The sequence below is a fragment of the Pristiophorus japonicus genome, chromosome 9 (assembly GCF_044704955.1).
Source record: "Pristiophorus japonicus isolate sPriJap1 chromosome 9, sPriJap1.hap1, whole genome shotgun sequence".
Taxonomy (NCBI): Eukaryota; Metazoa; Chordata; class Chondrichthyes; family Pristiophoridae; genus Pristiophorus; species Pristiophorus japonicus.
Window position 1 is genome coordinate 156811087 of NC_091985.1, and position 27540 is coordinate 156838626.

The 27540-nt window shown below is 48.2% G+C and overlaps 1 protein-coding gene across 3 annotated transcripts in view; it reads left to right on the forward strand.

The window, feature by feature from the left end:
* Nucleotides 1-11946: 11946 nt before the first annotated feature.
* The window catches only part of mei4 (meiosis-specific, MEI4 homolog (S. cerevisiae)), a 593333-nt gene continuing 577739 nt past the window's right edge, over nucleotides 11947-27540 (forward strand). For all 3 annotated transcript variants that reach the window (XR_011595058.1, XR_011595057.1, XM_070889992.1), the window contains exon 1: nucleotides 11947-12116. Coding sequence is in view for 1 of the 3 variants with exons in the window: in XM_070889992.1 (XP_070746093.1) it covers nucleotides 12002-12116 (115 nt within the window). In the remaining 2 variants the exon portion in view is untranslated. The remainder of the gene's footprint in view (nucleotides 12117-27540) is intronic.

The following is a 27540-nucleotide window of genomic DNA, read 5'->3' on the forward strand; positions in this document are numbered from 1 at the left end:
TGATATTCGGTTATTGGAGAGGGTATAGAGAAAGGATACACAGTTGATCCCAGAAATTATAGGAATGATGTAGGAGGGAAGATTGACCACCCTGTTTTTTTCTCTCTTGATAAGAGATGACTGAGAGGGGATATGATGGATGTGTTTAAAATTAGAGAAAGGTCTGGGCAAATTGTATCTAAGTAAGTTTTTTTGCTGTGTACAGACTTTATGCAGAAGGGGTCATATTTACAAATTAAGGATAACAAAAGAAAATAGGAAATCATAGAATGATACAGCATAGAAGGAGGCCATTTGACCCATCGTTCCTGTGCCAGCTCCTGGGTAGAGCTATCCAAGTAATCCCACTCCTTTGCTCTTTCGCCACAGCCATGTAAATATTTTCCATTCAAGTATTTATCCAGCTCTCTTTTGAACATTATTATTGAATCAGCTTCCACCACCCTCCAGGCAACGCCTTCCAGATTACAACAACTCGCTGTGTTAAAAAATAAGTTTCCTCATGTCACATCTGTTTCTTTTGTCAATCAGCTTAAATCTGTGTCCTATGGTCACCGACCCTTCTGCCACTGGAAACAGTTTTCTCTTAATTACTCTATCAAATCCATTCATGATTGTGAATACCTCTATAAAATCTCATCTTAACCTTCTCTGCTCTAAGGAGAAATGCAGGAGGAACTTTTCTTTACTAATAGAATGGTAAGTATGTGCAACATATTGCTGGCACAGCTGGCAGGACAAGAAACCTTAATGGGTTTCAAGAAGAAATTAGACAGGTTCTCGTCAACAAATAGGGTTGAAGGTTAATAGAAATATGCTGAGAGAATACTATGGAGAGGTCGGCTAGATGGACAGAAGGTCTTCACCTGCCTGAAACTGTTACCGTGTAACTACAGTAAGAAAGTTTAGCTACATAGTCAAACGTACGGACTTGAGGAACAACTTCAGGTGGATTGGGAATGCATCTGGGTGAGTCAAGGCGGACTTGGCTGGGAAGGGCCGTGGAATGGCTGGAAACAGCTCCAGTACAGGTTAGGACAGGGTGTGAATAACTTCAGGCTATTAGGGTAGGCTGCGCTGTAAAAATGTCCTTCCCACTCACTGCAAGTACTTCTTGGTCCATGTGCTTGCTTCCCCACTTGACAAAACTGAGTGTTTACTCGCCCACCTGCTTGTCTGCCCTTGCCTTGCAAGTGCTTCCGCTTGATCGTCTATCCTTCCATCCTGAATGCTTCGCAGTTGTAATGTATGCACCTGTGAGTATGCTTACAGGTTTGTATAATTTGTGTTTTTAGTGCCCTCAAAAAACCCAAAAAAAACAAAAAACAAGGAGGCATTTGTTTGAAAGTATTTGGAGTGTCCCCCTCCCCCTTTAATCAGGGGGCACTTGATTTAATGTTTATTTTGTTCACAACAAAAGAGTTGCAGAGCTATTCAGTCTGGAGGAGTCTGTGTTCCACATATATATATAGTGTGTGAGGTTGCAGCCTTTCTTCCAATATTTGAAGGGGCTGCTCCTCAAATTCTGGTTGCACTTCAGTCCCACACTCCTGATCTTTGGGCACCCTGTGCGGAGGGGAGCAGACAGGTCGGAAGTGCCTCCTCGAAGGACTGCTCCTGGACATGGCCAAGGGGGCCATCAGCCGATCCAGGCAGTGGGCGGTCAAGGGGGTCATTTAGCCCAACTGCTTGCCTCTCTTCCGCGGCTACATCACAGCCAGGGTGTCCCTGGAGATGGAGCACGTGGTGTCCACCGGTACACTCGCGGCCTTCGGCGAGAGGTGGGCGCCGGAGGGACTGGAGTGCATCATCAACCCCGGCAACCAAATTTTAATTTGATTTTAATGTCTACAGTTTAATTTATTTAAATTGTCAGTTTTAGTGTCCCCCCCCGTCTTTTAGCCAGGGGGCACATGTATAATTTGTGTTTCTAGTGCCCTCAAAAGAAAAGGAGGCACTTGAAAAGTTTCTGGAATGTGCCCCCCCCCCCCCCATTTTAATCAGGGGAGCACTTGATTTCTGATACAGCTAAAAATAGTTGTAGAGCTGTTGTGGGTGTGGCCTATTCACTTGGAGCTGTGAATGTGTGGAGTGAGGAGATCCTGCAATTATTCCTCCAGCCAACCTGTGTACCCAGGAGTGGAGAAAGGGGCCAACTGCTTCAACACCTTGAGGGAGAGAAGGAAAGCAAAAGCTTTAACATCACTGCTACCAAGGAGTTGGAGAGAGGGGAAAAGGAAAAAAAACAAAACAACTTGAAAATAACATCATCCAGTGTGGAAGGAGGGAGAGCCATTTACAACAAGCTACAGGTGGGTGTATTGGTGCACTCTCCACAAAAGACTTTGTTTTGTAGGTGGGGGGAGGAAAGAAGATTAAAGAAGGCCGGAATATCGTGGGAGGTGTGTGTGTGGGGTTCTTGCTAACAACTAGGCCTCACACACCACTAAAAGCGCCCCTCCCCCATTGCCTGGCCCGGGTTAGCTGGAGCTACCTGGGTGAAGTCTCTTTGTTTTCCCATCAATCAGTACATCGTTGAGACCTGGTAGAGGGCTGTGCCTGGGTAGTTCCAGCCATCCTGGGTGAAGATATCTTCTCCTCTCACCAGCAGACCACCGTTTAAAGACTTTGTTTGTCATCCGGGGAGTGCATCCCTGCAAGCACCCACCCAACGCTGTGAGGGGTGACCTGCTCTCACAGCTTCCCTCTTTTCTACCCCCCCCACCCCCCGCTCTCTCTCTCTCTCTCTGTCTCTCCTCTTTGTCTCTCTGAGAGGCCTCTTTCTCCTTTTAAAAAAAATAGTTAGAAAAAGACAACTGGGCAGAGGGTAAAAGACCCGTCCCCAATTGTTAAGCAGCGGAGAGGTGTACCTCATTAAGAGCTCTCTCTGCTCATCAAGGAGGCTAATTAAGACCATTAAAGGGACCCTGTAATGGCGAGTAATGGCGGGGCCAGCCAAGATGTATGCACATATCCATGGCCACGGCGGCTCCTGCTGCCCTGCCACCATTCAGATTCATTACAAAAAAGAGTGGGGTCAAGAGCTATACTCACCCCAACATGACCACTGAGGCGTGCGTGAGGGCGATGGCTGGTGTAATCGGCCCCTCGGCCATTGTCGCCACCTCCAAAATGTCCGGGAAGGCTGTGTTCTTCCTGGGGTCGGAGCGGGTGGTGTCCTTGGCCCTTGAAAAGGGGCTCACAGTGGGCGCGACCTTCCTGCCGGTGGATCCTCTCGAGGCCACCACACAGAGACTTGTTATTCCCAACGTCCCCCCCTTTGTTCCCAGTGAGCTCCTCCCCTCCCATCTTCGTCAACTGGAGGAGGTGAGGTTGGGGATAACGCCGATACTGCTCAGCTTCAGGGAGGCCAGCCTCCGTCATGTGTTCTCCTTTCGGCGCCAGCTTTTCATCCAGCTGGCCCGGGAGGAGGTAACAGAAGGTTCGTTCATTGTGGTTCAAGAGGGAACTGCCTACCACGTTTTCTGGACGTCGGACGGCATGCGGTGCCATGCCTGTAAGGAGGTGGGGCATGTCCGCAAGAATTGCCCTGCCTCCAAGGTCGCTAAAACAGCAAAGGCGGCCACTCCTCCCCCTGTCACCATCCGCGCGTTGGGAACCGTAGATGCGCGGGTATCGTCAGGGGCCAATGCCATCACGGTCTCCGGCAGGGGGGGTGGGGGAGGGAGAGCATCCGGTCGGAAGGAAAGCGCGGAGGAAAACAAAACGGTTTCAGGTGAGTCCCCTCAGTGGACCAGACAGCCCCATCACTGCGCTCGGCCTAATCTTGTCACCGGCAAGCACTGGGTATCCCAAGCCTGTGCCCGAGACCTTGACCATAACTGCGTCCACGGAGAGTTTGCCACCTGCTGTTGGGCTCGGGCATGGGAACGAAATACAGGAGGAGGGAGCAGAGCCGGAGGCCTCGGCAGACATGGAGATCTCCCTGCCACCGCGTCCCCCCAGACAAAAACGGAGGCACCACTCCAAGGAAGCGGGGGATGAACAAGATACCTCCGTGGAGGAGTTGGTGCCCGCTGTGTGTCCCGCGTCCCCACCAGCGCTCCCAATGCACACCGAAGGCCGGGGGGGGGGTGGTCTGTCCCTCGGGAGGGCGAGACATCCAAGGCTGCCCAGCCTGAGCCTGCCGGGGATGTGGAAAAAGACCTGCCTGTTGCGGGTGGTGCGGGGCTGCAAAAGGAATGTATCGCTGCTGGATAGAGTGTCCCGGGGACTGAATCCGAGCCTGCCAAGTCGAACTTTGACTTCCCCCGTTTTCTGCTTGACCTGGCAGAAAACATTACACAAGAACCCATGCCTGCTGGGCCGGGGGGTGGTAGCGGGGAGGGTGAGGAACCCCAATCTTCATCCCTGACGTTGGAACTGGGGAACATGGAGGACCTGAAGCAGTTTTTCGGCCCGGTCTCTCGGTGCTCCCCGATGCCTGGGGCGGAGGGCGACCCCCGTCCGGTGCCGCTTCCCAGTCCGGCATCCCAGCAACAGTCCAGGGGGGACTCCTCTGCCAACGATCCTGGGAGTGGGATCGTGACAGAGGTAGGGCCGGATGGTGCGGCTGGGCCATTCGCCGTACCCCGTGCAGTCGACGGACCGGCTGTTAGTTGCGACCTTTCGGAGGTGGACAGGGACTCGGTGGTAGGCGCGAGAGAGGATTTAGAGTCCATCGCCACTGAGGCAATGGATCTCCACGTGCCCGCCACTGAGTCCCCCCTAATTCCTGCCAAGGAACTCCGGGACTTTTTGGCGGGATGCCAGTGTCGCCACAATAGAGCCCATCTGGCCCTGGACAAATGGTCCAAGCCGGCGCTGCTCATCAGGTCCGTCCGCGCCGTCATCAAAACCACGGGTGCGAGCGGGGCCTTATCAAAACCAGAGAACCTTGAGCTGCGCCGGCTCAGAACATTCCTCGCTGGGTTGCTGAGGGAGTGGAGGTCATCAAGCGACTCCGCTCCCCCTCCGCCATAGTAGTTTAAGTTAGAGGTTGCACTATGCTTTTGTCATGAAGATAACCATAGCCAGCTTCAATATCAATGGCGGCAGAGAGGCAGGCCGTAGATTTAACAATTTTTCGCTCCTACGGGAGGGGAAATATGCGGTGTTCTTCCTGCAAGAAACCCACACCGTTCCGGGAGACGAGGCCACGTGACTCCTGGAATGGCAAGGAGAGGTCCGCAGGAACCACCTCACTGCCACTTCTTGTGGGGTGGCTATCTTGCTGGTCCCACATTTTCAGCTGGAGATCTGGTTGAGGAGCCTGTGCCAGGCCGCTTGGAGCCTGTGCCAGGTCGCTTGCTCCATGTCACGGTTCGCCTGGGGGACGTGCCACTCCATCTCGTGAACGTGTACGCTCCTCAGCCCGGCCCGCAGCAAACGCGCTTCTTCGAAGAAGTGTCCACTCTTCTAGGCTCCGTCGACGTCGGCGACTGCATTGTCCTCAGGGGGGATTTTAACTGTACCCTCGAAGTGAGGGACCGCTCCGGTGCCCCGCAGAGCATGACGGCGATGGAGAAGTTGAGGGACCTGGTCGGGTCCTTCGACTTGGTGGACTTCTGGCGAAATCTCCATCCTGACTCCAGCTCCTTTACTTGGGTGAGGCCTGGAAGAGGATGGTCCAGAATTGGCCACCTTTATGTGTCTCAGGCGTACGTCTCCTGCGTTCCGGCGACTTCCATGCTGCCAGCGCTGTGCTCGGACCACCACCTGGTGTGGTTGGAGCTCGCTTAGCTCCGTGTGAGGACGGGGTCCGGGTACTTTAACAACCTGCTGCTGGAGGACGAGCGGTTTCAGGATTCGTTCCGTCGGTTCTGGTCCGACTGGAGAAGGAAGCAGGGGGGGCTTCCCCTCCTTGAGGTTATGGTGGGACATGGGCAAGGCTCACGTCTGTCTCATCTGTCAAGAATACGCGAAGGGGTCGACCAAGAGGCGGAAGGCCAGGGCGGGGTGCCTGGAGAAGAAGGTGCTCGATCTGGAACCCCGCCTCGGTCAAGTCGTCGAGGACCTGGCCATGCGGACAGTGTATGAAGTGAAGAAGGCCACGCTGAAGGACCTGCAGTTCGTCTGGTCTCGAGGCGCGTTCATGAGGTCGAGGATCCGGTTCCTGCGGGACCTGGAACATGGCTCCCCCTTCTACTCGCTGGAAAGACGACAGAGGATCCGTAAGCAGCTCTTGACGCTGCCGGCCGACGACGGATCTCTGGTCTCGGATCCGGAGTGCATCAGCAACAGGGCCCGAGACTACTCCGTGCTTCTGTTCTCTCCGGATCCGTCCAGCGAGGAAGCGCGTAGAGTTTTGTGGGAGGACCTGCTGAAGGTTGGCCCAGAGGGCGCCTAAAATCTGGACGCTCCACTGAGCCTGGCGGAACTGACCGGTGCCCTCGACCAGCTCTCGAGGGGAATGTCCTCAGGGCTGGATGGGCTGACTGTGGAGTTCCACAAGGTGTTCTGGGACATCTTGGGGGGCGACTACGCGCGGGTCCTGGGGGAAAGTCTGGCAACCGGGGAGATGCCCCTCTCTTGGCGCAGGGCAGTCATCGTCCTACTGCCTAAGAAGGGCGATCTCCGCTTACTAAAGAACTGGCGCCCGGTCTCCCTCCTCAGCACGGATTACAACATTTTTGCCAGGGTGATGTCTGCTCGCCTTGGCACTGTGCTGGACCACATGATCCACCCTGACCAGTCCTACACAGTCCCGGGCCGGACAATCCACGATAACATCCATCTAGTGCAGGACCTGATCCACCATTCCCAGGAGGCTGGTCTGTCGGTCGCCTTCCTTTCCCGAGACCAGGAGAAGGCGTTCGACAGGGTGGATCACGAGTATCTGTTCAGAACTCTGCGCGCTTTCGGGTTCGGGACACATTTCATCACCCGGATCCGACTTTTGTAGACTGCGGGGAGTGTCTGATTAAAGTTAATGGGTCTTTGACGGCGCTCCTTCGCTTTGGGAGAGGGATGTGCCAGGGATGCCCATGTCTGGCCAGTTATATGCCTTATGCATGGAGCCTTTCCTGCGCCTCTTGCGAAAGAGGTTGACGGGACCGGCTCTGCAAGGGCCGGGCGTGGAGCTCGTCCTCTCGGCTTACGCCGATGATGTGCTCCTCATGGTCGAGTATCCTGTTGACCTGCGGAGGATGCGTGAGTGCCAGGAGATTTACTCGACCGCATCCTCCGCCAGGATCAACCGGGAGAAATGTTCCGGACTCCTGGTAGGTCAGTGGCGGGTGGACTCCCTGCCGGAGGAGCTCAGGCCTTTTGCCTGGAGCATGACCCATATCCTCTATATGGGAGTCTACCTTAGCCCAGACGAGGAAGCCTGGCCGGCGAACTGGCAAGAGCTGGAGGCCAGGGTCACCGCTCACCTCGGGCGCTGGACAGGACTGCTCCGAGTGCTGTCCAACAGGGGTCGAGCGCTAGTCATAAACCAGCTGGTGGCCGCTATGCTGTGGTATCGGCTGGTCACTTTGACCCTTTGCCCTGCCTTTATCGCCAAGATACAGAAGTAGCTGGTGGACTTCTTCTGGAACAACAGGAAGCACTGGGTCTCTGCTGCAGTTCTGAGTCTCCCGCTTAGGGAGGGCAGTCAGGCGTTGGTGTGCGTTGGCACCCAGCTTGCGACTACCCGTCTTCAGATCCTGCAGAGATACCTCTACATTGAGCCCCCTCCTAGATGGTGTGCGCTGGCGACGCATTTCTTCCGCCATCAGTACTGCGCCTGGGGGCCATCAGGACCGCCATGCGGGGGCTGCCTGCCTTTTACCAGGAACTCATCAAGGTCTGGAACAGAGTCTCCACCAAGCGCAGTTCTCCCCCGTCTAGAATGGCGGCTGTCCTTCAGGAGCCGCTGCACAGGAATCCATACCTCCACGACCGTGGTTTTGGGTGGCAGGCGACCGAGAGGGCTGTGGCTGGCAAGGTGACCAAGGTCATGGACCTGGTCGATGGCGGAGGAGCGGGCTGGATGGTGCCAGACGAGCTGGTACGGCGCCTATCCTGGGCCGACTTCCGGCGTACGGCCAATGCCATCGAGTTGCTAAAAACAGCACTGGGCCCTGACTCCATTAGGTATGTCGAGGAGGCCCAAGCACGTGGGGAGATGCCGTCCGAACTGACCCCCGTCCGGACGGAATTCCTCATCGGCGCCAAGCCCTGAAACCTCCCTTGGGAGCTGGTGCCTCACAACTTGAGCCTCCTTGGGAAAATCCCCTCTGTGCCTTTCAGTTCCGCGCGGAGGGGATTTATCTACGGGCTGCTCTTGCACATTCTCCATGTTGCCATCCTCGTCTGCCGTCCGGACACGCCATGGCGCAGCATCTTGCCGTCCGGAGGAGGCGGGGGTCCCCAATGGAGTGCTCTCTACACGGGAGTTCTCTCCTTATTTATTGGGGACTTGGCCTGGAGGGTATTGCATGGAGCAGTCCTGTGCAATAAGTTTTTAAGTCGGTTCACGGGCTCCCAGGCCACCTGTAATTTCTGCGGTCTTGAGGAGTCCGTGTTCCACGTTTTTATTGAACGTGCGAGGTTGCAGTCCGTCTACCAATATTTAAAGGGGCGGCTGCTCAAATTCTGGTTGCACTTCAGTCCCACACTCCTGATCATTGGGCTTCCTGTGCGGAGGGGAGCGGGCAGGTCAGAAGGCCTCCTCGTAGGACTGCTCCTGGGCATGGCCAAGGGGGCCATCAGCTGGTTCAGGCAGTGGGCGGTCAAGGGGGTCGTGAAGCCTGACTGCCTGCCTCTCTTCCGCGGTTACATCAGAGCCAGGGTGTCCCTGGAGTTGGAGCACGCAATGTCCACCGGTACGCTCGTGGCCTTCCACGAGAGGTGGGCGCCAGAGGGATTTTTCCCAGCCAGCTTCCGCCGAACAGTGTGGGGCCATCTCCTGGTACAATCCATTGTAGTAGTTCGTGCACCGCTCCATCGTAGGAGACTTTTACTGCTGCACTGCTAATTACAGGGATCAGCTCTTTAGTGTAAGTTCTCAGCTTGGTATGAATAGGGCTCAGCTTGGGCCTTTGTGCCTTGTTGCACCACAGCCTCTTGAAGGCCTTTTTGCTCATGATAGACTGACTCGCACCCTTGTCCAATTCCATGGATACTGGAATTCCGTTCAGTTCAACTTATAACAGGATTGGTGGACATTGGTGGTGAAGGTGTGTACCCCGTACACTTCTGCCTCCTCGGTTCGAGTCTCTCGATCAGTTTGATCCGTCACAAGTCGGTCTTCCTCTGCAACGTGGTGGTTTGCAGGGTTTGCAACTCTTCTGCACATTTGCTGGAGGTGTCCCATTGTTCCACAGCCTTTGCACGCATAGTGTTTGAAGCAGCATTGATGGGCTCGATGATCACCTCCGCAGCGCCAACAAGGTGCTAATTGCCTCTCATTCACACTTGATGGCGGACTGTGAGTCATCTGAGGTCATGCAGCTGCAGGCATGTGCGTTCTGCCATCTGCATTCCTGTCTGAAAACGACGTTAGTTTGTGTACAGTACTTGTCGATGCATCTTTATGCTGCAAAATTTGTTTGGTGTAATCGCTGGTGGACATAAATGCCTGGGTTATCGTTATGGCTTTGCTCAGGTTCGGTGTTTCAACTGTCAATAGTTTCCGAATGATAACTTCATGGCCAATGCCAAGCACAAAACTGTCTCTTAGCATTTGCTCCAGAAATCCACCGAATGCGCAATGTCCTGCAAGGTGCCTTAGTTCGACGACGTAGCTCGCCATTTCCTGGCCTTCAGACCATTGACATGTATAAAATCGATACTTTGCCATCAGAATGCCCTCCTTCGGATTTAGGTGCTCCCGGACCAGCATACACAGTTCTTCATACGATTTGGTTGTTGGTTTCACCGGAGCAAGAAGATTCTTCATGAGGCTGTAGGTTGTTGCCCTGCAGACGGTAGGAGGATCGCCCTTCGTTTCGCAGCATTCTCATCCCCTTCCAGCTTGTTGGCCACGAAGTATTGGTCGAATCGTTCCACGAAGGCTTCCGAATCGTCACCTTCTGAGAATTTCTCCAGGATACCAACAGTTCTCTGCATTTTCGCGTGATGGTTCATTATCTATTACTCGTCGCCAGTTGTTATGTCTCAAATAAAGCAATGTGACTGAGTACTGTAGACTTGAGTAATGTGGCTTTAGTCTCTTTATTCTGACTCCAGAGTGCCGGCACAGCATGCGAGGCCTACTTATATGCAATGCTCCCAAAGGATGCTGGGATCCTTTGGGACTCCAACAGATGCCCCCTCTGGTGGCGGTAGATTGCTGGTTACAAGGTGTTGCATACATAACAATCTTCTTTGATTTCTCCCTTCCCAGTCCATTGCTGGCATTCTTCTCTGATTCTCTCGGTCCTTCCGTCTTGCTTCTTTCCCTGAGTTCATGCTGGAATTTTTCTCCAATTTACCCCCTTCTCTAATTGTTCCTGTCCCCTCAGTTCACAATGGCACTCTTCTTCATCCACCCTACACTCAGTTTTCAGCTGCTGCTTTCTCCAATTCTCTCCCAGCTCTCCCTGGCACTGTTCTTCAATTTTAAGCTCAGACTAATACTCTTCTGATTATCTCCCCACAAATCAAACTCGTACTCTTCTTTGATTATTCGCCCCCTCCCCCCTCTACAGTTCACATTGGTATTTTTCTCCAATTCGCCCCAGCTCATACCAACAAATCAGGAAGGCCTCTCATGGCGTGCTGCAACCTTCCAGTCCTCTAGAGCTCAGCTTCAATATGGGTGAGGAGTGGTGTGGGAAACGGTGTTGATTTCCTTCTGCAAACTCAAACAAAGACGGCACCTCTTGAATTTACATCGAATGACAAAGAATTCACAGCACAGAAAGAGGCAATTCTGGTACCATCCTTGTAAATCATGTTTGCTCCTTCTCCAATGCCTCTATATCTTTATTATACATCCATTTGGTAATATGTGCACAGTATAATTCCAGTGCGGTTTAAAACCAGGCTTACAAGTTACTCAAGCAGTCCCTAGGACCACATGTTAAACTTATAGGGAATTGTTTAAAATATTTACAGGAAAGATGTGATTGCACTAGAGAGAGTACAGAGGAGATTTACGGGAATGCTGCCTGGACTGGAGAATTTTGGCTATGAGGAAAGATTGGATAGGCTGGGGTTGTTTTCTTTGGAACAGAGGAGGCTGAAGGAAGACCTCATTGAGGTTTATAAAATTATGCGGGTCCTGGATAGAGTGGATAGGAAGGACCTGTTTCCCTTAGCAGAGGGGTCAACAACCAGGGGGCATAGATTTAAAATAATTGGTAGGGGGTTAGAGGGGATTTGAGGGGAAATTTCTTCACCCAGAGGGTGGTGGGGGTCTGGAACTCTCTGCCTGAAAGGGTGGTAGAGGCAGAAACCCTCACCATATTTAAAAAGTACTTGGCTGTGCACTTGAAGTGCCGTAACCTACAGGGCTACGGACCCAGAGCTGGAAAGTGGGATTAGGCTGGATAGATCTTTGTCGGCCAGCGCGGACACGATGGGCCGAAATGGCCTCTTTCTGTGCTGTAAATTTCTGTGTTTCTATGATTTAGAGAATGATCGCACCTGCGGTCTGTGAACATATAATGGAGGGAGATAAACTTTCTGCGGGTCTCCCTCTGATTGCCTCCTTATAGACACACCCTCAGAGTAATTTCTATCTCTCCAAGTTTACTGGACGGTGGAGAGCTGCAGCAACAACCTGCAATGAGAGGGAAATAATCAAGGTGTCGCACTGATAATGTGATGCAGAGTTTGGAGGCCCTATCTTTGCTGAGTAGCTCATCAAACTGATAATCATCAAAATAATTAATATAGTCAGACTTGGCCTAAATGTGTTCAAACCTGCAGCAATTGTTCGCATTACCTGACCGTTGCGCTGAGCAACCGCTAGGCCCCTCCCCCTCCCGCCCCGGACCGCGCGCCCACTGACGTGTCGTGAGGTGTGAAAGCGCGTGAGGGTACCGGCGTCAACAAGGCCGGCGTTACCATGGCGGCGGGAGAGGAGCGCGAAGCCAGGGTTACCATGGCGGCGGCGGGAGAGGAGCGCGAGGCCAGAGTTACCATGGCGGCGGGTTGCGCGGAGCAGCTGGAAGCCTGTGAGAGTGAGTGCCTGAGGGGAGGGGGAGGGTGAGGGTGGTGGGGGCCAGAATCCGAGGGCTGATGGACGCCCAGCGGCCCTCAGTGTGTAATCCCGAGCCCGGACCCGGGCTCTCAGCAGCGTGTGGGTAAGGAGTGCAGCCCAGTTTAAACATGGGAGAGCGCAGCAGCGCAGCTCCAAACCCGGATCTGTGAACCCCACTCCAGGTCCATGGACATGTTTGTGTCACTGCAGGCCCCACAAGTGAACCACTCCTGGTACCTAATGTGCCCAGCGTACACTGGCTGCACCCACTGGATTGATGCACGTTCTAACATCGTAACATAAGAAATAGGAGCAGGAGTAGGCCATTCAGCCCCTTGAGCCTGCTCCGTCATTCAATGAGATCATGGCTGATCATCTACCTCAACTCCACTTTCCTGCCAGATCTCCATATCCCTTGATTCCCTTAATATGCAAAAATCTATCGATCTCTGTCTTGAATACACTCAAAGACTGACCATCCACAGCCCTCTGGGGTAGAGAATTCCAAAGATTCCCCACCCTCTGAGTGAAGAAGTTTCTCCCTCATCTTTGTCCTAAATGGCTGACCCCCTATCCTGAGACTGTGACCCCCCCCCCAGTTCTAGACTCTCCAGCCAGGGGAAACATCCTCTCAGCATCTACCCTGTCAACCCCCCTCAGAATCTTATATGTTTGATTGAGATCACCTCTGATTCTTCTGAACTCCAGAGAGTATAGGCCCAATTTTCTCAATCTCTCATCATAGAACAACCCTCTCATCCCAGGAATTAATCCAGTGAATCTTCATTTCACCGCCTCTAAGGCAAGCATATCTTTCCTCAGATAAGGAGACCAAAACCTCTGTAAACTTGAGCTCATCCAAAACTGGTCTGCTTGTGTCCTAACTTGCACCAAGTCCTGCTGTCCCATCACCCTTGTGCTCGCTGACTTACATTGGCTCCCAGTTAAGCAACGCCTTGATTTTAAAATTCTCATCCTTGTTTACAAATCCCTCCATGGCCTTGCCCCTCCCTCTGTAATCCCCTCCAGCCCCACAGTCCCTCGAGATGTCTGCTACTGTCTAATTCTGCCCTCTTGAGCATCCCTGATTATAATCGCTCAACCATTGATGGCTGTACTTTCAACTGCCAAGGCCCTAAGCTCTGGAACTCCCCCGCCCCCATCCATAACCTCTCTTCCTCTCCATGTCGCTTTCCTTCTTTAAGACGCTCCTTAAACCTACCTCTTTGACCTCACCTGCCCTAATATCTCTGTGGCTCGGTGTCAAATTTTGTTTTTGATTACGTTCTAACGCCTTGGGACTTTTTACTATGTTAAAGGTGCTTTATAAATATAAGTTGTTGTTGTTGCTGCAAAGAAATGCCTGAGTACTGAGTGATGAAAAATGGTATTATATCTTGACATCTGTTGTTGGATGTTTGCTTGGAGGTTTCATCATATGCCTCCAAACACCTTCGCTCACCGCACCCCCCCCCACCGCGCCCCCCCGCCCACACAAGTCAAACAGCCTTTTTTCCCCATCGCCAATATTTTTATATTAATAAACCGCAAATATGTTCAAAGAAAATGTTTTACTCCTGGATTGCTCCCAGCAGTGTCCAAGAGATTAATCTTTAATTCTGGATGATTGGCAACCCCTACTTTTTTTTTGCATACAGGAACACAACGCTCCCTCATCCGATTTCCCTCCCCACTAATGGCTGAATGGGAAAATAAATAGCTTCATGTGCCACTCTGGTTGGACATATCCCAGCATGTTTCTGCCAACGGGAGGCTTGGTCCATTTTGAAAACCAGGCTTCCTTAACGGCAGAAATCCAGCACCCCAGAGCAGGCTGCTAGCTTGAGCCTGCCGCAGTATTGGGTTGTCCAGCCGGCTTCCGGGCCTGGAAGAAGGTTGGTCCGGGTGTGGGGGATGGGTCTATTCTCTGAGTGAAGGGAGAACCTGGTTCAGTAGCAGCCCTAGAGGGGCACTCCTGCTCCAATGAGAAGAAATGAGCTTATGGGATCCTCGTTGGCCGAAGCACTAGCTGAAACTGTGCGGAGCTTACACAGTGCACGCTCTGCCCAACTGAGTCCTAAAATGGCCGCCGGGATCCTTTGTACACCATAGCACCCTGATTTGCACATTGAAAGGGCCCAATACCTTACTCAGGTGGGCGCTTCAGCCATCCACGGTAGGAACTTGGGGAGATGGCGTCGGCTGTTGGGCAGGAATAGGACGGTAAGTAATACTGCACCATTTTTGGGCGTTATCATACCCTTTATGCTAGCGTCCCGTTGCTCACAATGGTATCTGATAGATTAATCTTTAATTCCTGGAGACCCCAGGACAATCTGGGAGGGTTGGCAACAGGGTTGATCCACAGAAACCAGGGAAGTGTCTGATTTTTGACCCAGTAAAAAATTTGGGCTTGATCCTCAGTCTGTGCAGAGTTTGCCAATCGCAACCAAAGCAATGTATCATACAAGAGCTCAGCCAAAGATCTTGGGGCTAAAATTTCTGCCGGGGTTCTCTTAATCGCTCGTGGCTTTGGCGGAAGTGACTATTTACGCTATTTCTCTGAGGTTTACGCTGAAGTGATGGCAGGAGATTGGGAGAATACTGCAGAATTTCTGCCCCACACTGTAATGCATTGGAAGGAGTCAGAGAAAAGCAACGAAAGTGATCTCAAGTATAAGGGGAAGCAAATGACTGAGCTTTACCGTCCGGGAAAAAGGTAGTTAATGGAGGTTTCATTGACGCATTTATGATATTAAATGGTATAAGAACTTGTTTGCTTTAGGAGTGAAAAACGTTTGGAATAATCTGCCAGGCATGATAGTGGCCTTTTCTCAACCTTGATTTTTCCGATGTTCTTAATATTTGTATTCAGTGGACTCCTCCCCACCCCCCGCTCGCTAAACAGATGTACAGGTAAAAGTAAAGTACAGGTGCTGGTAAATAAGATGTTTGTCCTTAGTTGTCTTAATCCACAGTGTCAGCAGTGGCTCACCTCTGAGTCAAAGTTGTGGGTTCGAGTCCCACTCCAGGGGCTAGATTACATAAATCTAGGCTGACACTCCAGTGCAGTACTGAGGGAATGCTGCACTGTCGGAAGTGCCATCTTTCGGATGAGATGTTAAACCGATTTTATGGCTTTATTTCGAAGAAGAGGAGAGGCGTTATCCCGTTGTCCTGGGACTAATATTTATCCCTCAATCAACATAACAAAAACAGATTATCTGGTCATTATCACATTGCTGTTTGTGGGAGTTTGCTGTGGGCAAGTTGGCTGCTGCATTTCCCACATTGCATCAATGACAATATTTCAAAAGTACTTCATTGGCTGTAAGTGCTTTGAGATGTCTAGTGTTCGTGAAAGGCGATGTATAAATACAAATATTTATTTCATTTCTTTCTTTCATTTCTTTCATTTCTTCCTTTCATTCATTTCTTCCTTTTCATTTCTTCCCTATCATTCTTCTCTTTCTTTCATTTTCTTTCTCTTTCTTTCTCTTTCTTTCTTTTACTTCCTTTCCTTTCCCGTCCTTCCTTCCCTTTCGTAATAGTAGTTTCAGCAGTCTACTTGACATTATCCAGGATTACACATGAACAGTGGCCTATTGACTGAGGCACTGGATGGCTGATATTAATCAGGGAGCTATTCACCCCGCGTTAAAAGAACTCGCGTACAGGCATCTTCCACCCTTCAAAATGAAGTTCAGGACCTGGAACGTCAGGACCCTCATGGATAACTCAGTCACCTGAGAACTCACTTTTGGAGTGGAAGCAAGTCTTCCTCGATTTTGAGAGATTGCCTATGATGATAACTCAAAATGAGATGCTCCCTTCATGAGAGGGGTTTTAAGGGGGAAACAACTGGAGGAAACACACAAAGAGGGATTGGAGACACAGGGACTGAATTTAAACCCAAGGAAAATGAAGAACCTACCACCCCCTGAAAAAAAACACAACTTAAAAAATAAAATACAACAATTTTTTAACATTTTTTCGCTGTAACCTTTTCTCACTTCTTAACATCTCCCTTGCACATTATTCTTCACTTGAGAGAATGGGTAGGCAGCACACAGCCTTACATACATGTTAGTGCAACTCTTTAACTAACTGCTTGAAGTGATTTGCTATTCAGTCTCTCTGCCTCTGAGGATGGCTGGACCGACAAATCATGTTGAGATTCGGAATTTGAGCAGTGAATCTTGTTTTTGGTATATGTTACTAATTTTCCCAGTTAGCTGTTGAGAATATGTAGGGAGGGTTGGATCGGAACAGACTTTGTACAATTCACACATCCCCTTTTAAAAATGTAGAACTGCTTCCAGTGGAAGCAGTGCCATAATCTGACTTTGTTCCCTTAGTGCTGAATCATTCGTCAACAATGGAACAAGCAGTTGCTGAAAAGTCATGACATTCAGACCTAAGGTATCCATATGCCATGCTACTTCAAAATTATTATTTCAAAAATTGGAGTAAACACACAAAGAGGGATTATAGCAATGGGGAATAAATTCAAATCAAAGGAAAATGAAGAACTTTGCAACTTTGATAATCTGGCTAAGACCTTCCTTGATATCCTGAGAAGTGGTACATACAAGTCAGGAATCGTACAAGTGAGGCCAGACCCAAGCTAGGGATCAGGCACAAGTGCCGACATAAAGGTTAGAAACTGCTTGGAAAATCCCTTCCCAATTATGCAGTTAGCTCTTTTGGTGTCAAAGTCAACTCTACAAAGTAAATGTGGAATAATTCTATTGTTAAGTATTACGTCAGTTGAGAACAATGTTTTATTCCAAAGTTATTTTTACATAAATATCCATCTTATAAAAACAGCTGAAATATATGAATAGCAGTTGAAAAACACATACGAGCTAGAATATTAATATTAAGCAAATTTACTTTTGAAAAACATCAATCATGATTGGCTTGCATCTGGTTCCTCCTATTCTGTCAAGTCTTCTGACAGCTGTAAGCTATAAATATTAGTGTTCTGCATGTAAAACATTAACATGGCCACAATTTTCCAATCTTCCTTAGATACAGGGGTGGTGACAAAGGACTGGGGGATTGCAAATATTACACACTTATTTCAAAAAGGGGGAGGAAGGATAAACGTGACAATTACAGCCAAGTCAGTTTAACATTGGTGATGGGGAAGATTTTGATCCAGGAGAAAATTAACAGCCACTTAGACAAGCATGGATTAATAAAGAAGAGCCAGCTCATGTTTGACTAACTGGATTGAGTTTTTGATGAGGTAACAGAGAGGTTGGATGAGGGCTGTGCAGTTGATGTGTATCTGGATTTTCAAAAGACGTTTGATAAAGTACCACATACTAGGCTTGTTAGCAAAATTGAAGCCCATAGGATAAAATGGGCAGTAACAGCATGGATAATGGATAAAATTGGCAAAGGGATAGAAAACAGAATTGTGGTAATGGCCGTTTTCCAGACTGGAGGGAGGTAAACAGTGGCGTACCCCAAGGTTCAACACTAGGAGCACTGCTGTTTTTGATCTACATTAATGATTTGGACTTGAGGGTACAGGGCATAATTTTGAAATTTGCAGATGACACTAAATTTAGAAGTGTAGTAAACAGTGAATAAGAGAGTGATAGACTTCAAGAGGACATAGACAGGCTGGTGGAATGAGCAGCCACGTGGCAGATGAAATTCAACATAGACAAATGTGAGATGATACATTCTGGTAGGAAGAATGAAGAGAGACAACACAAGCTAAATGGTACAATTTTAAAAAGAATGCAAGAAGAGAGAGACCTGAGGGTGTTTGCGCACACATCTTTGAAGGTGGCAGGGCAGGTTAACAAAGCAGTTAATAAAACATATGGGATTGTAGCAGAGACCACAGAGGAAAAACTGTTTTATGCAACGAGTGGTTCGGATTTGGAATGCACTGTCTGGGTGACCAAGTCTTGGAACTCAACATCCAGGGGTATTCAATATTCAGGAAGGATAGACAGAAAGTAAAAGGAGGTGGGGTAGTGTTGCTGGTTAAAGAGGAGATTAACGCAATAGTAAAAAAGGACATTAGCTTGGATGATGTGGAATCTGTATGGGTAGAGCTGCGGATCACCAAAGGGAAGAAAACGCTAGTGGGAGTTGTGTACAGACCACCAAACAGTGGTAGTGAAGTTAGGGATGCGTGCAATAAAGGGACAGCAGTTATCATGGGTGACTTTAATTTACATATAGATTGGGCTAACCAAACTGGTAGCAATACGGCGGAGGAGGATTTCCTCGAGTGTATAAGGGATGGTTTTCTAGACCAATATGTCGAGGACCCAACTAGAGAGCAGGCCATCCTAGACTGGGTCTTGTGTAATGAGAGAGGATTAATTAGCAGTCTTGTTGTGCGAGGCCCCTTGGGGAAGAGTGACCATAATATGGTAGAATTCTTCATTAAGATGGAGAGTGACACAGTTAATTCAGAGATTAGGGTCCTGAATTTAAAGAAAGGTAACTTCGATGGTATTAGATGTGAATTGGCTAGGATAGACTGGCGAATGATACTTAAAGGGTTGACGGTGGATAGGCAATGCCAGACATTTAAAGATCACATGGATGAATTACAACTATTGTACATCCCTGTCTTGCGTAAAAATAAAGCAGGAAAGGTGGCTCAACCGTGGTTAACAAGGGAAATTAGGCATAGTGTTAAATCCAAGGAAGAGGCATATAAATTGGCCAGAAAAAGCAGCAAACCTGAGGACTGGGAGAAATTTAGAATTCAGCAGAGGAGGACAAAGGGTTTAATTAGGAGGGGGAAAATAGATTATGAGAGTAAGCTTGCAGGGAACATAAAAACTGCCTGCAAAAGCTTCTATAGATATGTGAAGAGAAAAAGATTAATGAAGACAAACGTAGGTCCCTTGCAGTCAGAATCAGGTGAACTCATAATGGGAAACAAAGAAATGGCAGACCAATTGAACAAATACTTTGGTTCTGTCTTCACTAAGGAAGACACAAATAACCTTCCAGAAATACTAAGGGACCGAGGGTCTAGCAAGAAGGAGGAACTGAAAGAAATCCTTATTAGTCAGGAAATTGTGTTGGGGAAATTGATGGGATTGAAGGCCGATATATCCCCAGGATCTGATAATCTGCATCCCAGAGTACTTAAGGAAGTGGCTCTAGAAATAGTGGATGCACTGGTGGTCATTTTCCAACATGCTATAGACTCTGGATCAGTTCCTATGGATTGGAGGGTAGCAAATGTAACCCCACTTTTTAAAAAAGGAGGGAAAGAGAAAACAGGGAATTATAGACCAGTTAGCCTGACATCGGTAGTGGGGAAAATGCTGGAATCAATTATTAAAGATGTAATAGCAGCGCATTTGGAAAGCAGTGACAAGATCGGTCCAAGTCAGCATGGATTTATGAAAGGGAAATCATGCTTGACAAATCTAGAATTTTTTGAGAATATAACTAGTACAGTGGCCAAGGGAGAACTAGTGGATGTGCTGTATTTGGACTTTCAAAAGGCTTTTGACAAGGTCCCACACAAGGGATTAGTGTGCAAAATTAAAGCACATGGTATTGGGGGTAATGTATTGACATGGCTAGAGAACTGGTTGGCTGACAGGAAGCAGAGTGGGAATAAACGGGTCCTTTTCAGAATGGCAGGCAGTGACTAGTGGGGTACAGCAAGGTTCAGTGCTGGGACCCCGGCTATTTACAATATACATTAATGATTTAGACGAAGGAATTGAATGTAATATCTCCAAGTTTGCAGATGATACTAAGCTGGGTAGCAGTGTGGGTTGTGAGGAGGATGCTAAGAGGCTGCAGGGTGGCTTGGACAGGTTAGGTGAGTGGGCAAATGCATGGCAGATGCAGTATAATGTAGATAAATGTGAGGTTATCCACTTTGGTGGCAAAAACAGGAAGGCAGAATATTATCTGAATGGTGACAGATTAGGAAAAGGGGAGGTGCAACGAGACCTGGGTGTCATGGTACATCAGTCATTGAAAGTTGTCATGCAGGTACAGCAGGCAAATGGCATGTTGGCCTTCATAGCGAGAGGATTTGAGTATAGGAGCAGGGAGGTCTTGCTGCAGTTGTACAGGGCCTTGGTGAGGCCACACCTTGAATATGGTGTACAATTTTGGTCTCCTAATCTGAGGAAGGACATTCTTGCTATTGAGGGAGTGCAGCGAAGGTTCACCAGACTGATTCCTGGGATGGCAGGACTGACATATGAAGAAAGACTGGATCGACTAGGCTTATATTCACTGGAATTTAGAAAAATGAGAGGGGATCTCATAGAAACATATAAAATTCTGATGGGATTCGACAGGTTAGATGCAGGAAGAATGTTCCCGATGTTGGGGAAGTCCAGAACCAGGGATCACAGTCTAAGGATAAGGGGTAAGGCATTTAGGACTGAGGTGCGGAGAAACTTCTTAACCCAGAGAATTGTGAACCTGTGGAATTCTCTACCGCAGAGAGTTGTTGAGGCCAGTTCGTTAGATATATTCAAAAGGGAGTTAGATGTGGCCCTTACGGCTAAAGGGATCAAGGGGTATGGAGAGAAAGCAGGATGGGGTACTGAGGTTACATGATCAGCCATGATCTTATTGAACGGTGGTGCAAACTTGAAGGGCCGAATGGCCTACTGCTGCACCTATTTTCTATGTTTCTATGATAGGGTGGTGGATACACATTCAATAGTAACCTTCAAAAGGGAATTGGATAAATACTAGAAGTAAAAGAACTGCAGGGATATGGGGAATGAGCGGATGAGTGGGACTAACTGGATTGCTCTTCGAAAGAGCCGGCACAGGTTTGATGGGCCGAATAGCCTTCTTCTGTACTATTCTATGATTCTATGAAAACAGTATCATAGAATCAATGAAACATCTACTAAATTTTGCAACCATTTACTTTACAGGTCAGAAACATTCTAGATCAGTATGTTGAGGAACCAACTAGACAATAGGCTATTTTAGATCTAGTTTTGTGCAATGAGAATGGGTTAATCAATATAGCCTTGTAGTAAAAGCCCTTAGGGAAGAGTGACCATAAAATGATAGAATTTTACATTAAGTTTAAATCCAAAACGAGGGTCTTAAATCTAAACAAAGGAAACTACATAGGTATGAGGGGAGAGTTATCTAAGGTAGATTGGGAAACTACATTAAAAGGTATGATGGTAGACGAGCAATGGCGAGCATTTAAAGAATTAATATATCATTTACAACAAATACACATTCCTTTAGGAAAAAAACCCACAGGAAAAGTGGTCCAACCATGGCGAACAAGAGAAGTTAAAGATAGTATTAGATCAAAAGAAGAAGCTTATAAGGTTGCCAAAAAGAGCAGTAAGCCTGAGGATTGGGAGGATTTTAGAATTCAACAAAGGAGGACCAAGACATTGATAAGGAAAGGGAAAATAGAATGAGAGTAAATTAGCAAGACATAAAAACAGATTGTAAAAGCCTCTGTAGATATGTAAAATGGAAACGATTAGCTAAAGTAAATGTGGGTCCCTTACAGGCTGAGACAGGAGAAGTAAGGAAATGGCAGAGAAGTTTAACAAATACTTTGTGTCTGTCTTCACGGAAGAAGACATGAAAAACCTCCCAGAAATAGAGGAGCACCAAGGGTCTAGCGAGAATGAGGAACTGAAAGAAATTAGTATTAGTAAAAAAATAGTACTAGAGAAATTAATGGGACTGAAAGCTGATAAATCCCCTGGACCTGATGGCCTGCATCCTGGGGTTTTGAAAGAGGTGGCTATAGAGATAGTGGATGCATTGGTTGTCATCTTCCAAAATTCCATAGGTTCCAGAACGGTTCCCGCAGATTGGAAGGTAGCTAATATCACCCTGATATTTAAGAAAGGAGGGAGAGAGAAAATGGGGAACTACAGACCAGTTAGCCTGACATCAGTAGTAGGAAATTGCTAGAATCTATTAAGGATGTGGTAACAGAGCACTTGGAAAATAATAATAGAATTGGGCAGAGTCAGCATAGATTTATGAAAGGGGCATCATGTTTGACAAATCTGTTAGAGTTGTTTGAGGTTGTAACAGCAGAATAGATAAGGGGGAACCAGTGGATGTGGTGGATTTGGATTTTCAGAAGGCATTCGATAAGGTGCCACACAAGAGGTTATTGAACAAAATTAGGGCTCATGGGATTGGGGGTAATATACTAGACTGGATTGAGGATTGGTTAATGGACTAAAAACAGAGAGTAGGAATAAACAGGTAATTTTCGGGTTGGCAGACTGTAACTAGTGGGGTGCCACAAGGACCAGTGCTTGGGCCTTAGCAAGCAGCGCGAGACCAGAGCGGGAGCGGCAGCATTTCAACAGCGCGAGAGGGAGAGCCCAGCAGCACACCAAGAAGTGTGAGAGGGGGAGGGGAGGACACACCAAGCAGTGTGAGAGGGAGAGGGAGGGACACACCAAGCAGTGTGAGAGGAGGAGGGAGGGACACACCAAGCAGTGTGAGAGGAGGAGGGAGGGACACACCAAGCAGTGTGAGAGAAGGAGGGAGGGACACACCAAGCAGTGTGAGAGGAGGAGGGAGGGACACACCAAGCAGTGTGAGAGGAAGAGGGAGGGACACACCAAACAGTGTGAGAGGGGGAGGGAGGGACACACCAAGCAGTGTGAGAGGGGGAAGGAGGGACACACCAAGCAGTGTAAGAGGGAGAGGGAGGGACACACCAAACAGTATGAGAGGGGGAGGGAGGGACACACCAAGCAGTGTGAGAGGGGGAGGGAGGGACACACCAAACAGTATGAGAGGGGGAGGGAGGGACACACCAAGCAGTGTGAGAGGGGGAGGGAGGGACACACCAAACAGTATGAGAGGGGGAGGGAGGGACACACCAAGCAGTGTGAGAGGAGGAGGGAGGGACACACCAAACAGTATGAGAGGGGGAGGGAGGGACACACCAAGCAGTGTGAGAGGGGGAGGGAGGGACACACCAAGCAGTATGAGAGGGGGAGGGAGGGACACACCAAGCAGTGTGAGAGGGGGAGGGAGGGACACACCAAGCAGTGTGAGAGGGGGAGGGAGGGACACACCAAGCAGTATGAGAGGGGGAGGGAGGGACACACCAAGCAGTGTGAGAGGGGGAGGGAGGGACATACCAAACAGCCAGCCCAAACAGTACCGACTGACCTGAAGACAAGAAGTAAAAAGAACCAAAATGAAAGTGTGACATCACAGGAAAGAAGGGAAGCGATTGGTTGGTGAGATTTTCTCTTTTCTGGGGCATTGGTTTGAATTAAGAGTTGGGATTAAAAACAAAACTTGAAAACCTAATTAACTAAATACATTAGTGATGGCAGGACAGGCGACGTGTTTCTGCTGTTGCATGTGAGAGCTGGTTGACCCCATTGAGGTCCACGGCGACCACATCTGCAGCAAGTGTCTGCAGCTCGAGGAACTTCGGCTCTGTGTTAATGAGCTGGAGTCCGAGCTGCAGACACTGTGACATATTAGGGAGGGGGGGGAGTTACCTGGATGCTGCATTCCAGCAGACAGTCACACCCTTAGATTAATTACTTCAAATTATTCTGTGGTCAGGGACAGGAGGGTATGACTACAAGTGAGGAAGGTATGAGGACTCGGGAGGTAGTGATGGAGGAGCCTCACTTGCACTTGTCCGACAGGTTCAAGGCTCTTACTCTCTGTGGACGAGAGCAGGGACTGCCGGGAGGATGATCAAACTAACCACAGCACCATGGTACAGGGGGCTGTTCCAGCGGGGGAAGTAACAAGAAATGTTGTAGTGGTAGGGGACAGTATCATTAGGGGGATAGATACGGTTCTCTGCAGCTGAGAGCGTGAGTCCCGAAGGATGTGTTGCCTGCCCGGTGCCAGGGTTAAGGGCTGGAGAAGAACTTGTAATGGGAGGGGGAAGACCCTGTTGCCGTGGTCCACGTGGGTACCAACGACATAGGTAGGACAAAGGAAGAGGTTCTGCTGAGGGACTATAAGCAGCTAGGGGCCAAATTAAAAAGCAGAACCACAAAGGTAATAATCACTGGATTACTGCCTGAGCCACGAGCAAATTTGCATAGGGTAAATAAGATCAGAGAGTTAAACACGTGGCTCAAAGACTAGTGTGGGAGAAATGGGTTTTGGTTCGTGGGACACTGGCACCAGTGCCGAATAAGAGGGAGCTGTTCCGTTGTGATGGACTCCACTTGGACCGTGCTGGGACGAGGGTCCTGGTGAATCGAATGACTAGGGCTGCAGAAAGGGCTTTAAACTAATTAGTGGGGGGAGGGGTCAGGTGAGCGAAAATTTAAAAAGTCAAAGAATAAGGAGAAAGAAATAGAGCAGGGTAGCATAAACATAATGTGTAAACATAAAAGTGAATCAGAAAGTGGGGTCAAAGCAGGAAAAAATGGTAAAAAAACAAATTTAAAAGCTCTTTATCTGAATGCACGTAGCATTCGTAATAAAATAGATGAGTTGACGGCACAAATAGATACAAATGGGTATGATCTGATAGCCATTACAGAGACGTGGTTGCAAGGTGACCAAGGCTGGGAATTAATATTTAGGGGTATTTGACAATTCGGAAGGACAGACAGAAAGGAAAAAGAGGTGGGGCAGCACTGTTAATAAGGGATGCGATCAGTGCGTTAGTGAGAAACGATATTAGCTCAGATGATAAAGATGTTGAATCAGTTTGGGTAGAAATAAGGAATAATAAGGGGGGAAAGTCGCTAGTGGGCGTAGTCTATAGGCCCCCTAAAAGTAGCTACACTGATGGACGGAGTATAAATCAAGAAATAATGGAGGCTTGTAAAAAAGGAACGGCAATAATCATGGGTGATTTTAACCTTTATATTGATTGGACAAAGCAAATTGACCAGGGTAACCTTGAGGAAGAATTAATTGAGTGTATTCGGGATAGTTTCTTTGAACGTACGTTGTGGAACCAACCAGGGGGCAGGCTATCTTAGATCTGGTACTGTGTAATGAGACAGGATTAATCAACAATCTCCTAATAAAGGATCCTCTAGGAATGAGTCATCATCATAGGCAGTCCCTCGAAATTGAGGAAGACTCTAAAAGTGAGTTCTGAGGTGACTGAACAGTTCAATACGGAAATTACAGTCTCTGTCACAGGTGGGACAGACAGTCGTTGAAGGAAAGAATGGATGGATGGGAAGACTGGTTTGTGACCATAACATGGTTGATTTTCAAATTCAGTTGGTGGCTGAGAAAGTTGGATCTCAAACCAATGTCCTAAGCTTAAATAAAGGAGACTACAAAGGTATGAGAGCAGAGTTGGCTAAAGTGGACTGGGAAAATAGATTAAAGTGTGGGACGGTTGATGAGCAGTGGCAGACATTTAAGGAGATATTTGATAACTCGCGACAAAAATACATCCCAATGAAAAGGAAAGACTAAGCGAAGGGATAACCATCCGTGGCTAACTAAGGAAATAAGGGATGGTATCAAATTGAAAACAAGGGCATATAATGTGGACAAGATTAGTTGGAGGCCAGAGAATTGAGAAACTTTTAAAAGCCAGCAACGAACGACTAAAAATAAATAAAGAGAGGGAAGATAGATTTTGAAAGTAAACTGGCATGAAATATAAAAACAGATAGTAGCGCCCCTATTTAAAAAAGGAGGCAGACAGAAAGCAGGAAACTATAGACCAGTATGTCTAACATCTGTCGTTGGGAAAATGCTGGAGTCCATTATTAAGGAAACAGTAACAGGACACTTGGAAAAACATAATTCAATCAAGCAGTGTCAACATGGTTTTATGAAAGGGAAATCTTATTTGACAAATTTGCCGGAATTCTTTGAGGATGTATCGAGCAGGGTGCATAAGGGGGAACCAGTGGATGTGGTGTATTTGGATTTCCTGAATGCATTCGATAAGGTGCCACATAAAAGGTTGCTGCACACGATAAAAGTGCAAGGGGTTGGGGGTAATAAATTAGCATGGATAAAGGATTGGCGGACTAATAGAAAACAGAGAGTCGGGATCAATGGGTCAATTTCCGATTGCCAAACAGTAACTAGTGGGGTGCTGCAGGAATCAGTGCTGGGGCCTCAACTATTTACAATCTATATTAATGACTTGGATGAAGGGACCGAGTGTAAAGTAGCTAAGTTTGCTGATGCTGATGGGTGGGAAAGCAAATTGTGAGGATGACACAAAATATCTGCAAAGGGATATAGACAGGCTAAGTGAGTGGGCAAAAATTTGGCAGATGGAGTATAATGTGGGAAAATGTGAGGTTATCCACTTTGGCAGAAAAAATAGAAAAGCAAATTATATAATTTAAATGGAGAAAAATTGCAAAGTACTACAGTACAGAGGGACCTGGGGGTCCTTGTGCATGAAGCACAAAAAGTTAGTATACAGGTACAGCAAGTAATCAGGAAGGCAAATGGAATGTTGGCCTTTATTGCAAAGGGGGATAGAGTATAAGAACATAAGAAATAGGAGCAGGAGAAGGCCATACGGCCCCTCGAGTCTGCTTCGCCATTTAATACGATCATGGCTGATCCGATCATGGACTCAGGTCCACTTCCCTGTCTGCTCTCCATAACCCCTTATTTCCTTATCGTTTAAGAAGCTGTCTATTTCTGTCTTAAATTTATTCAATGTCGCAGCTTCCACAGCTCTATGAGGTAGCGAATTCCACAGATCCACAACCCTCTGAGAGAAGAAATTTCTCCTCATCTCAGTTTTAAATGAGCGGCCCCTTATTCTAAGATAATGCCCTCTAGTTCTAGTCTCCCCTATCAGCAGAAACATCCTCTCTGCATCCACCTTGTCAAACCCCCTCATAATCTTATATATTTCGATAAGATCACCTTTCATTCTTCTGAATTCCAATTAGTAGAGGCCCAACCTACTCAACCTTTCCTCATAAGTCAACCCCCTCATCTCTGGAATCAACCTTGTGAACCTTCTCTGAACTGCCTCCAAAGCAAATATATCCTTTCGTAAATATGGAAACCAAGACTGTTAGGTATGTAAACATTATAATTGTGTAAGACTTGCCACCAGAGGGCACATGTTGGAGGCCCAAGGGTCACCTGCACACCTCATGCAAGCGAGTATAAAAGGTTATCTGTCATGCTGCTTCGGCACTCTGGAGTTTTATTAAAGAGACTAAGGTCACATCAGTTTAAGCTTACAGCAGTCAGTCTTGTGGAGTCATTCTAAATATAACAATTGGCGACAAGTAACAGGTCACGAACTTTCATGCGGTTATGATTGCCATTGGTATTCTTGAGCAATTTGTAGAGGGTGATGATTGGGAAGCCTTCGTTGAACGTCTCGACCAGTACTTCGTGGCCAACGAGCTGGATGCAGAGATAAAGCGATCAAGCGCAGGCCGATTCTCCTCACTGTTTGTGCGTCTACAACATACGGCCTCATC